This window comes from Microcaecilia unicolor, chromosome 3 (assembly GCF_901765095.1).
Source record: "Microcaecilia unicolor chromosome 3, aMicUni1.1, whole genome shotgun sequence".
Taxonomy (NCBI): domain Eukaryota; kingdom Metazoa; phylum Chordata; class Amphibia; order Gymnophiona; family Siphonopidae; genus Microcaecilia; species Microcaecilia unicolor.
Genome location: NC_044033.1, coordinates 56544910 through 56558365, shown reverse-complemented (window position 1 = coordinate 56558365; position 13456 = coordinate 56544910). Strand labels below are relative to the sequence as shown.

Genomic DNA, 13456 nt, shown 5'->3' with positions numbered 1-13456 from the left:
TGAGATTGCACAGGCAGGAGTACAGGAGGATCGCTCCTGCCTCAGCTCACCACTGGACATCCAGGGCTCTAAAGTAGGCCCGAGGAGAGTCCTACTGGGGGGTCTGGGAGGGGAGTTCTTTACAATGGAGGGCGTGAGCAAGTGGGCGTTTCCAGTTTGGGGGGGACTGGGGGGTAGAGCCAGCTGCGGTAGACACCTTGGGAAAGAGAGGGAATGGGAGGAATGCTGGATGCCACGGGGGAGGGATGGAGGGAAAGATGGGGAGAGAGAATTTCTTGAATATAAACCATCAGTTTATAATTGAGTTAAAATTTTTCCCCCTTGACGACATACGCTAATATCACCATCAGCATGTGGCCATTAATAAAAATTACTGTGTGAGCACTGACCTCCATCTATTTTGTAGGCAGTAAGGGCTCAGGCAGTAATTCTATGCTAACCAGTCAGTGCATGGTAATGTAGCTGAGCTGATTAGTGCAAGAACGATCTCTGACATGCCCCTTCCTGAAAACAAATTGAAAAAGATTTAGTGCGACGAAAGGGCGACGAAAATGATAAAAGGGATGGGACGACTACCTTATGAGGAGAGGTTAAGAAGGCTAGGACTCTTTAGCCTGGAGAAAAGGCGGCTGAGGGGTGATATGATAGAGGTCAACAAAATTTTGAGTGGGGTAGAGTTGACAGATGTGAAGCGTTTGTTTACGCTTTCTAACAATAATAGAACTAGGGGACACAAGATGAAATTAGAATGTGGTAGGTTTAAAACAAATTGGAGAAAGTTTTTCTTTACTCAGAGCGTGGTTAGAATCTGGAACTCATTGCCGGAGAAGGTAGTGACGGCAGCTGGCCTTGCTGAGTTTAAAGGGGGTCTGGACAGATTCCTGAAGGAAAAGTCCATTGATCGTTATTAAATTTGGGGATTTTGCCAGGTTCTTGGGGCCTGGATTGGCCGCTGTCAGAGATGGAGTGCTGGCCTTGATGGACCTTTGGTCTTTTCCCAGCCTGGCAGTGCTCATGTACTTATGCGTGGATTAGTGCACAGTAAAATGACACCGCAGGATGCCTAAGCACGTCCCACGGTATGCCATTTTAAGCTGTGTTAGGCATGCATTAGTAACGCAGCCAGTACTCAAAGGACTGCTTAATGAAGCTACTAAACGTGCTTCTGTTATTTTTCCTCTTGACTACCTATAGCTTTGAAAAAATCCGAGAACACAGAGTGGAACAAATACTTCTTACCATTTCCTTGCCAATCTCCGAAAGACTGGATGCATGCTTCCGCCTGGTTCTTGTAGCAGGAGGGGAGAAGAAGAATTGAGAAGAGACATCCAATTTTAAAGCTTTGAGTTCTGCAGGTTGTTCTGTTATATCCACTAAAAAAAACAAACAAACCCCCCCCACAGTATTACACTATGCCTTAAACACATGAAAAGTGAGAGAAATGTATATAAGATACACGGAACCTAATCTGTATTATTTAGGCATTGATATGTAGATGTAACTACTCAACCATGCTCTTCAAGAAATGCTAATTTCTAAGAGGCTCTTTTACTAAGCTGCATTAGAGGCACTAGTGCACCTAACAGGATGTGCTAAAGTGTTTGGCGTTAGTTTTGCCATTTGCTTGTGCTGCGTGGTATTTTTAAATTTTTATATGGAGGGGACATATCAGGGGCAGAGAATAGGCATGGATGCATAAATTAGCACACGGGCTGAAATTATCGCCACATTAACTGGCTAGCTTGTACACAAAGTACAGAAGCCTTTAGTGCCTTCTAAATAGAAGGCAGTAAGTGCTTCTGTGCTATTTTTTTAAAATGGCCACACGCTAATGCTCAAACAACAGAAAAACAGCACCAGGGGACTTAAAAATGGGGACACAGTTCTTTAATCAAACACCTTTATAAGACAGTCTTCAAAAAGACCTGACACGGGCCATGTTTCGGCGCACAGCACCTGTGTCAGGGGTCACAATGGTAGCAAGAACAATGTGCAGATAAACTCAGCAGAAATATTGGATGCTAGGTGTGGCAACGATATATGTTCCTCCACACACGTAATGAAATAGTAATGCTCTCCTTCGAAATTGGAGTCCAAAAGATTAAATGCACCATTAGCACACAGCCAGAAAAAGATAGAAGAAAATGCCGAATTTATGGCTATGCTAGAAATGGGCTTAGTGCACAGGAAAGACCTGCGTAAGGACGCAATAAGTCCATTTCTTAGGGCAACTTAGGAAAAGTGTCCTTAAATCTTTGCTTTTCTCTACTGGTTACCTGAATTACAGCTTATTTTTTGTCACTTCTACATGTATGTAACCAGATACTTATGCATTTCTTGCAAAACTTTTTTCCCTAGTATCGAACTATTCATGTTGCATCTATAACTTTGAAAATGACAAAAAAGGTTAACAACACAGCCAAGGCCAAAAGTATAAATGTAATAAAATCAGACAAAAAATATTTATAACCTTTGCACAAAACACATTCTAAAGCCTTGAATGCAAATTCAATCCTGTAATTTTACTTTACTACCCACTGCCTTTCTGTACAGAGATGAACGAACGTGTCTATGACTGCCATAAGCAAACCAAAAATTGGCAAAAATAATAAATAAAAAGCAAGAACAGGAATCAAATTATCATAAACTTCAAAGAAAGGATTCCATATAGCTCACTCATTTAAACAACAAATTAGTTTTAAAATATGGCGCCTCAGTGATGCAGATCCCACAATAATTCTTGTACCATGGTTTTACTGTCATCATTTAAAGATTTTTTTTTATATTATCTTTTATACTTTAAACTTTTTAAAACAATGAATATCACCTACCTGAATATTTTCAAAAGGGGAATCGGTGCCGACATGTTACGCCAGTAGCTGTTTCAAAGTCCCCTTTCCGCACTTCAGACGAGTTGCTACAGTTGCTACTGGCGAAACATGTGTTGGCATCTATTCCCCTTTTTTTATATTTAAATTTATTTTATTTCAATATTTAAACAAGCATACAACTTGTTTATGAGATACAACAATAATATAACAATAAAGTACATGAATAACCATGAAAATAAACGTCATGCTTCCTTAGACCACAAATCAATGTGTGAGTGGGGCTAAATGAATAGAGAAGTTTACATAATCATAATTAAATAGGCCGCAAGTCTCTCATTTTTTCTTTAACTTTTCAGTTGTTTCATTTCTACGAATGATTTGAGCTGTTCCGGTGAATAAAACACACATTTTGTTGTTCCCAGTCTTACTATACATTTACATGGATACGCTAGAAAAAAAAGGAACCCCCCACTTCCAATGTATCGATTCCCCTTTTGAAAATAACTATTCAGATAAGTGATATTCATTGTTTTCATATTATTAAAAGTTTTTTTTTTTTTAAAAGCTGAAAATATCAACGATAATATAAAAAAGAATTCTTTAAATGACAGTAAAACCATGGTACCGATTAAGAACTGGATACAAGAAAAATCCTATTGACAGGAATTACTGTGGGATTTGCATCGAGGCACCATATCTTAAAACTAATTTGTTGTTTAAATGAGTGAGCTATATGGAATCCTTTCTTTGAAGTTTGTAACTGCCATAACAACATAAGAATAGCCATACTGGATCAGACCAATGGTCCATCTAGCCCAGTATCCTGCTTCCAGCAGTGACCAAGGAAAGGTGAGTAGTGGAGTGCCTCAGGGATCAGTGCTGGGGCCGATTCTTTTCAATATATTTGTGAGTGACATTGCCAAAGAGTTAGAAGGTAAAGTTTGCCAATTTGCGGATGATACTAAGATCTGTAACAGAGTTGACAACTGGGAGGGAGTGGAAAACATGAAAAAGGATCTGAGGAAGCTAGAAGAATGGTCTAAGGTTTGGCAATTAAAATTCAATGCGAAGAAATGCAAAGTGATGCACTTAGGGAATAGAAATCCAAGGGAGACGTATGTGTTAGGCAGGGAGAGTCTGATAGGTATGGACGGAGAGAGGGATCTTGGGGTGATAGTATCTGAGGATTTGAAGGCGACAAAACAGTGTGACAAGGCGGTGGCCGTAGCTAGAAGGTTGTCAGGCTGTTTAGAGAGAGATGTGACCAGCAGAAGAAAGGGGGTGTTGATGTTCAGTTTTGGAGGCCGTATCTTGTTAAGGATGTAAAAAGAATTGAAGCGGTGCAAAGAAAAGCTACGAGAATGGTATGGGATTTGCGTTACAAGACGTATGAGGAGAGACTTGCTGAACTAAACATGTATACTCTGGAGGAAAGGAGAAACAGGGGTGATATACAGACGTTCAAATTTTTGAAAGGTATTAATCCGCAAACGAACCTTTTCCGGAGATGGGAAGGTGGTAGAACGAGAGGACATGAAATGAGATTGAAGGGGGCAGACTCAAGAAAAATGTCAGGAGGTATTTTTTCACGGAGAGAGTAGTGGATGCTTGGAATGCCCTCCCGCGGGAGGTGGTGGAAATGAAAACAGTAACAGAATTCAAACATGCGTGGGATAAGCATAAAGGAATCCTATGCAGAAGGAATGGATCCTCAGGAGCTTAGTCGAGATCGGGAGGCGGGGCTGGTGGTTGGGAGGCGGGGATAGTGCTGGGCAGACTTATACGGTCTGTGCCCTGAAGAGCACAGGTACAAATCAAAGTAGGGTATACACAAAAAGTAGCACATATGAGTTATCTTGTTGGGCAGACTGGATAGGACCGTGCAGGTCTTTTTCTGCCGCCATCTACTATGTTACAAGTACCTGACAGCAATCCAATTAGTAGAAACATTCTATGCTACCAATCCCAGGGCAAGCATCTATGTTGCCTTTCAGTTGGTTTTCCTTCATTCATTCTATCCCTCATTTAATTATTATTTATTTTCTTATACACTGCCTGCAAATCCAAAAGTTATTTCACTCTTTACACATCTCAGTTGCTAATTTCCTCTCCCTCATTATTCTATATTGCCCTTTTCTATTTCTAATCTGATAATGTCCAATCATTGCTTCCTGACTCCCTCATTCATCTCTTTCCCATAAGCTGTATTTCCTTGGCTTCATCCTCAACAATTGATAATGCAATTAAGTGTCATATCTTCAGACTGCATCACTTAGCTCTTGCCCTCAGATATGGAACCGATGTCCTGCACTCAGGATACAATACCTCCTCATAATGACCGATTCATTACTGGCTGTATCATCTTTCTTTCTCTCTCAGTGGCAGTCTTGCAAGATTGCTGAAGGAACTCGTGGCAGCCATTTTCGGTACAGAGACTGCATGGGCAGGAGGATCGCTCCTACCCCAGCTCACCACTGGACCACCAGGGTTGTAAGGTAGGCCCAGGGAGGGTCCTATGGTGGGTACGGGAGGGGGGTTCCTCTTTAAAACAGAGTGAGCAAGTGGGTGTTGAAAAAATATTTTGCTAACATAGGGTTTTGCTAGTATAGGGTTAATCATTCTTACACTTTTAAAATAATTGTAGACCCTCTGAACTGTAGATTCTCTGACCTTGTGTACATGACCAATAGAATGGAATGTGCCTAGATATGCTTGGGAGTCACACAGACACAACTAGTAGCCTAGAAATGTAACATGTTAGAAAATGCAATAGTGTTGACAGGCACTGAGCTTCCTTTGTGTCCCTGTATGTAGGAAAACTTATAAGAACTGAGGGGAGGAATTTTGAGTCAGACAACCTTCTGACTGCAGTTGGATCTGTCTCCTTGCAAGTAAATAAAAATGCTTAAGCCTGACTTGGTCTGATGGTATTCGTGAGTATGTTAATTAAAATTCTTTTAACAGTGGGAGTTTCCAGTTCTCTTGGTTTACGTTCGGATAGGTTTATATTTGAGTGTACAAGGAACTTTTATATGCCATCTTTGAAACAAAAGCAACTTTAAACAATAAACATTTTGCTTTCTGACTGACACAGCATTTGGAGGATAAAGTAGGAAATCTTAATGGCTGCTTGTTAAAAGAAATAATTTAAGTATCATCTGATGGAGTACTCATGATTGAAAACTGATTTAAAAAAATAACCCAAATTGAGTCTTCATTAGATCCAAAAATTCTCTTACTAAATTTGTGGCCAAATCCCTTCTAAAAATCCAGCACTTAATATCTATAAGAATTACACTAGCAAAGCAAAGAATACAAAAAAGTAATTACATATACAGTAAAGATAAATGTTAGTGTGCTCCAACAACAAAAAAACCTCTCTCAATATGGAATATGTAGACCTGTATGGTAACGAAAGGCAAGGCCCAAAACTGGAAATGTTTTCCCAACACCGCAAACCACAGAAACCTCTGGTGCGGGGGCCAAATTGGTATGTGCAAGTAAGCTTCTTTCAGGTCCAGAGACGTGAGAAACTCTCCTGGCTGTACCGCCGCAATGACGGAGCGCAGGGTTTCCATGTGAAAATGCCGCACTCTTACGGACTTGTTTAGCTCTTTTAAGTCCAGGATCGGGCGAAAAGACCCGCCTTTTTGTGGTACCACAAAGTAAATGGAGTAGCGGCCTAGACCTTGTTCGGCGGGAGGCACCGGGGTCACAGCCCCTATCTGGCACAAACTGTGCAAAGTCTCCTCTACCGCCGCCCGTTTGGCGGCAGAACCGCATCGGGACTCCACAAACACGTCTCTCACCGGGGCATCAAATTCTATTCGGTATCCGTCTTTGATCAGGTCCAAGACCCACTGATCTGTGGAGATTTTGGCCCACTCCTCGAAAAAGAGGGAAAGTCTTCCTCCGATGACAGGAAACGAGGAGAGGGCCGGCGCACCATCATTGAGAGGGTCGCCCCTGAACTCCAGGCCTTGAACCGGTAGCTGCGGAACGTTTGTCTGAGTGAAAGGAGTTTCTCTGCTGAAAGCGGGCACGCGAAGTGAACCCAGCAGCACGCCCCGGGCGGTACCTTCTAGCTTCACGGAAGCGAGGTCTGTAAGAGGAGCAGATCGCTTGACCCTTAGAGGAAGGCTTCGGCCTATCTTCGGGCAAGCGCCGAGGTTTGGAATCCCCCAGACCTTTAACAATGTTTTCCAGCTCCTCAACAAACAGGAGAAGGCCTTGAAAGGGCAACTTCACCAACCTTTGCTTAGAGGCCAAGTCCGCCGCCCAATGTCGTAGCCAAAGAGTGCGGCGAGCCGCCACTGCTACAGCCATTTGCTTAGCCGAAGCTCTGACCATATCATAAAGGGCGTCAGCCAAAAAGGACAAGGCCGACTCCATCCGCGGAGCCACTTCAGATAAGGTCTCCACTCCATCACCGGGCTGTTCCACTGCCTGCTGTAACCAAGCCAGGCAGGCTCTAGCAGCATAACAACTGCATCCAGACGCCCGAACAGTGAGACCTGCCAAATCAAAGGACCGCTTCAGAGCTGAATCAAGCCTGCGGTCTTGAATATCCTTCAGGGCAACACCTCCTTCAACAGGGAGGGTAGTTCTCTTTGTCACAGCCGTGACCAGGGCATCCACTTTAGGCATTGCAAAGCGAGCCAAATGTTCCTCACTCAGAGGGTATAATTGCCCCATAGCCCTGGCAACCTTCAAAGGTCCCTCGGGGTCAGCCCATTGAGCCGAAATAAGCTCTTGGATGGAGTCATGCAAAGGAAAGGCTCGAGCAGGCTTTCTGGTACTAGCCATCCTTGAATTAACCGAGGAGGCTGTGCCACTCTCAGGATCTTCAATCGAGAGGGCTTGTAAGGCATCTGAAATAAGTGCTGGCAGCTCCTCGCGGTGGAAAATCCTCACCGCAGATGGATCATCAAGCTCCTGTGGCAATTCTGCACCTGGCTCTGGCTCCTCAGCCCAAGAAGTTCTGCCAGACCCCTCAGAATCCTCATAGCCCACCCACAGGGGGGGGGGGGGGGGCACCACACTCAGAAGGGGAATTAGCCCTTCGGCGTTTATCAGGAGGATAAGAAACAGGCAAAGCCAACTCCAAAATGCCAGGATCCACCGGGGGTGGGGGGGGCGCAGGCAGAGGGTCCGAAGATCCCTGTGGAAGAGCTCTTTTAAAGCATGTATACCCTATGCAGCATTAAAACAAAATCAGGGGAGAAAACCGCTCCCTGACCGCCCGGTTCCTGCCCAGGGCTATCAGCTCTATTATTAGCCTCACTCAGAGGATCCCCCCCCCCCCCCGGATTCAGGGCTCTCCGTCGCAATGGAGGCCGCGCCATGTGGAAAATCCAAAATGGCGTCCGCTGCCAGCTCAGAGCGCGAAAGATCGCTGCTCGCCATGCTCAGACCAGCTCTACTGTCTGTACAGCACGAATTACAGAGCCCCGCTGCTGATTTGCGCTTGCCACATTTAGAACAGCGCTTTACAGTCTCCGCAGCCATCGCCGAAAACGGCGGTAAAATTCAAAAAACATCCCGATCGCGAGCCCACCCCGGAGTCAGAAAACATTCTTACCTCACTGGACCAAGTATCACAGCTCCGGTCCTGCAGAAGAATCTCAAGAAAAAAACCTCTTTTCCAAGATCGCTGCGCTAAAGCGCGACACGACTTTAAATTTTTTTTTTTTTAAACGCTGTGAGGAAAGCAGAGGCAAAAGAGGTAAATAAAAACACTCCGGAGGCTCAGATAAGTGGGAAAGGCGAACCAATGTGCCTGCATCCACTGAGTGGGAAAGGACAGGGGAAAGCAAGCTAATATGTCCACATCCACGGGGGCATGGGTAAGGCAGGGAAAGTGCTGACCTATGTGCCTTCAAAGTGAAGCTGCTATAGCCTCTAACACCCTGGCTAACAACTGGCAAACCAGGAGCCACCCCCAGGCAGATTTTGATGGAACTCGAAGAAGCTGCAGCCACCCTGCTTGGGGAGACAGAGAATACTGAAGAGGCAGTGGAGCTAGCTAGCCATGAGGCACTGAGAAAAGTTGAGTGCTCTCTATCTCCCCCTGCTGGTTGATGGACACAACCCATACGTAATGGCTTCATCTGCTTGATGACAAGGAAATAACAGTTTCTAATGCCCAAGAGGAGGGGAAGGGGAAGACAGAGGGTTAACCCTGCTCTCTCTGCGAGACCGGAGCTGGGACCGATGGATCATTTCGCTGAGGAGAGTTGGCTGGGCAAAATGCTTTGTTGCAGGGAGGAGCAGCGGAAGGTGAACTGCTCTCCCTGCTTGAAGGGGACATCACACTGAGCCCAGAGGAGCGGAGTCCACCAGCGATGCCGACAATTCAGCCAGTAGGATGCCCCAGATCGCTCAGACCCAACGAGGAGATGATCGGTCTGGGAACAGAGGCAGACGAAGGCAGTGGATTGCTGAGTACAGCAGTGAGGGAGGCACTGAGAGAAACATCATTGGAGATCTGGGAGTCAGAATGAAGGAACTGAAAGTTTTGAGCAGGGGAGGAGTCCAGGAGGATCAAATTTCAGCAAAGGTTTTAACGATGAAGAAACCAGAAAGAAAGGTTTTAACGATGAAGAAACCAGAAAGAATTACCCTTGAAAATATTTGGGACGCCTTGGTGAGTCTTGAAAATTCTTTTACACAGAAAATTACTTCCATGTTAACAGTTACTCAAACGCTTCCAGCTAAAGTGGCAGAACTGGAAACACAAATGATACAGACTTATTCCTTTGAAAAAGAAATTAAGAGTGAAACTAATAAAATTAAGGAAGGCCAAGCAGCAATGATTAAAGAAAATATATTACTTCAAAGGAAAATAGAAAAACTAGAAAATCAACAAAGGATTAAAACTTTAAGGTTTATAAATTTTCCCAAAGTGCCTGCAGTGGCTCCATTGATAACTTTTAAGAAGTACATTTCAGAAGTGCTAAAAATTTCAGAACTTTATCATCCTGTTTCTAAAACATCTTAGCACCATAGTTTAAGAAATCAACAGAACAAATATTGCCAAACATAGATATTCCATTTGAGGAACTGAATTTAAATCTCTCACAAACTATAGAGGATGATTTATTAGGTGTACAACCTGCCACCTTAATTGTGGACTTTGTCCTTCAGCCTGACCGAGATTGGATTTTAAAGTCTTTCTTCAAACACTGACAAGAAGCTTTTCTGAATTGTAAAGAAAGTTTTTCCTGACATTTTTAGGCGGACACAAAAGAGGCAACAAGCCTTTCTGAAACTTCATTCTCGGGTGCTTCAATTAGGTGGAACCTTTTGGCTTAATTTTCCCTGTAAATGTGTTGTAAAGTTTCAATCTGTTAAATGATCTGGCAGAAATCACCAACAAAATCAAGCTCAGCCTAAGCATCATGAACTCATGGGCAAAGGCATTCCAACTAAAACTTAATACAGAAAAAACACACTGCCTTATCATCACATCCCAATATAATACATACAAACCCACAAATATTAACACCCCAGAACATACCCTCCCTATCTCAGACAACATGAAAATTCTCGGAGTAACAATCGACCGAAACCTCTCACTAGAGACCCAAGCGAAAACCACCATAAAGAAAATGTTTCTCTCAATGTGGAAACTCAAATGCGTGAAACCATTCTTTCCGAGAGAAATATTTCGTAACTTGGTACAGTCAATGGTACTAAGCCACGCAGATTACTGTAATGGCATCTACGCAGGATGCAAAGAACAAATTATAAAGAAACTTCAGACCGCCCAAAACACAGCAGCAAGACATATACGGAAAAACACACTTTGACAGCGCCAAACCACTCAAGAGAAAAACTGCACTGGCTTCTAATTAAGGAACATATCACTTCCAAAATCTGCATTACAGTTCACAAAATTATCTACGGCGCGGCACCGGGATATATGACAGACCTCATCGACCTGCCAATCAGAAATACTATAAATTCAGCACGATCATACCTAAATCTCCACTATTCAAACAACAGGGGACTCAAATACAAATCCACATATGCATCCAGCTTCTCCTACTTGAGCGCATAACTGTGGAACTCACTACCTAAAGTAGTAAAAACTACGCTCGACTACCTGAATTTTTGGAAAGCACTAAAAAAATATCTGTTCAAAAGGGCATACCCCACCGACCCAACATAAAAAACCTGGCACCTGTGATACAACGTAACCAAAGACCGTAATGGACATATCCTAACTCTCCCTCTCCCTCATTAAGCCCCCCCAATTGTATTTACCATACATGGAATTCATTCTACCATAATATCTGTAACTGTTCATACCTTGTATCTGTTCATATCAGAATCGGCTAACGCCGTTTGCGATACTATGTAAGCCACATTGAGCCTGCAAAAAGGTGGGGAAATGTGGGATACAAATGCAACAATATAAAAATAAATATGTTTTTTTTTTGAAAGTGAACACTTGTAAGCCTTCCTGGACTCTAAACAGGACTCGACTACATTTCCCTCGCTGACAACTCCTTTTTTATCCACTCCGTAAAGAAATATACTCGGAGTACTTGCTATTAATTTTTCCTAAAAGTATGAGAAGAAAAATCCTTGAATTGTGCCTTGCCCTAATTGTGGACTTTAGTAGTAATTCTCATTGAAAATATGAATGTATATAATTATTTCCTGAAATGTAGAGATGATACTTCTTTCTGTACAAGTTCTCTTGTAAAATAAAAATTGGAAATTAAGAAAAAATAAAATAAAATAAATTGTATTTTGGAATACTTTAGACTACTTCGGTCTGCTCACCTTTCTGCCAGTCTGGAGTTTCCTAGGAGGACATCAGCATCCTAAAAAAAAGTTTTCCCAAATAATTCCAATATTTGAACACCTCTCTCAGCGGGCACCAAGAAGTGAATCTTGGAACTTTTGGCTATTTTGGAGCAGATTCAACCACCTTAAATGGTGAGGAAACTGCTGATTTTTGAATTTGGTAACCTTCTTGACTCTGTATATAGAGTTGACATTCTGGGTAATAGGAGAAACAGAGGGGGTCCACCACATTCTCATCTGAACCTCCTTCAGGATTCTGTGATTAGGTACAGTCATAGCCTCCTTGGGTGGATCAAGGATAGCTGGTGGTGTCCAGACACTAAGGATCTCTGGTGTGCCAGTGAATTTTCCTCCCCCAATGCACTGGAAAATAACACTGGTGCAGTCAACATCAATTCCAAGACCTTTTGACGTTGCAGTACTGAGGTATCTTCCATTGGCAGTGTATGGCTTTCAAGGATTGGCTGGACCACTTCTGGTCACAGTAGAAGGAAAGCGTGAAAACAGTCAAAGAGGAAGATACAAGGTGATGTCCACTCAAAAGACTTTTTGAGTGGACACCTTCTTATGTCTCTCTCTTTGACCGTCTCCGCTCCTTCTTTGTCCTGCATACTGCTGCAGAGATTTGCTTTTCTATGGTTATGATACAGACTTTGTCAAAGCTGCAGCATCACATTGAGCAAAGAATCACGCCATTCTCTCCTTGAACATGAGCTGCTCCTTGAAAACTGATATCAACAAATGTGTGGACATCAGAGGGAGTGCCCACATCTTTCTAAGTCACTTGGGGTGTATTAGAATTGGGGTCTAGGGTCCACAGAGACTATCACACTCTCTTAGAAGCCATGGAGAATAAGTTCTCACATCATGGTAGCATGGAATGTTGCTGCTAATTGAGTTTCTGCCAGGCACTTGTGACCTGGCTTGGCCACTGTTTGGAAAACAGGATACCGGGCTAGACGGACCATAAGTCTGACCCAGTACAGCTACTCTTATGTTCTTATCAAGGGGGCATGGAGAACACTAGTGACTTCAGTAATATGCTACAATGAGGTGCAATGCCGAGGCATCTCAGCCTCTGCCTGACTAGCATTACGCTTCCTCAGCGCTCATGAAGTCTAGAATGAACCTTTCTTCTTCAGACAGGAATCAGATTATGACCGTTCCTGATGGCCTGTATCAATGCTGGTTGCTATGCCAGTGTCTGCTGCAGCACTGGGAACTAGTGGAAATGATGTTTCCAATGCAAACATCTATAAACCGGTCTTATCTGCGTTGAAAAGCTTCTTATGCTGCTCTTCTGGCTACCATGAATCCCCAATTCTCTGACATCTGGGAACACAGAAAACAATGAAAGGAATCATGGTTGGGTCCCAGACACTGCAGGCACCAGTTACAGGTATCCATAATGGATATGTTCCTGTTGCACTGAGAACACCTTTTGAAGCCATTAGGGGGGGGGGGGGGGGGGTCTTCTTTTGTACTGGATCCAGTGCTTACTAACTGGACTGATGCAATACCATTAATTGAACAATGTTTTACTGTAGTGGAATGCTGGATCAAATCTCAGTTTTTGAAACTTTTTGGACAAAATGAAAATTCTCTCATTAGGTCCTTTAGGAACCCTTTCGGTTGATCATCTTGTTATCAATCTTAAGATTTTTCATATTGAATCTACTTTGAAAGTGTTGGGAATGACACTGGATACAGCACTTACAATGGAGAGTCATATTACAATCATCGCACTGTACCCCTTCCGCTCTAAGTCTGTATTTGCTCCTACTTGATTGCATCTCTATTTCCTCTCA

The 13456-nt window shown here is 43.2% G+C and overlaps 1 protein-coding gene across 1 annotated transcript in view; it reads right to left on the bottom strand.

The window, feature by feature from the left end:
- Window positions 1-13456, bottom strand: part of AHCTF1 (AT-hook containing transcription factor 1) — a 553711-nt gene that overhangs the window by 24517 nt on the left and 515738 nt on the right. The window contains 1 exon segment of the mRNA XM_030195951.1: window positions 1240-1373. Coding sequence (XP_030051811.1) covers window positions 1240-1373 — 134 coding nt within the window.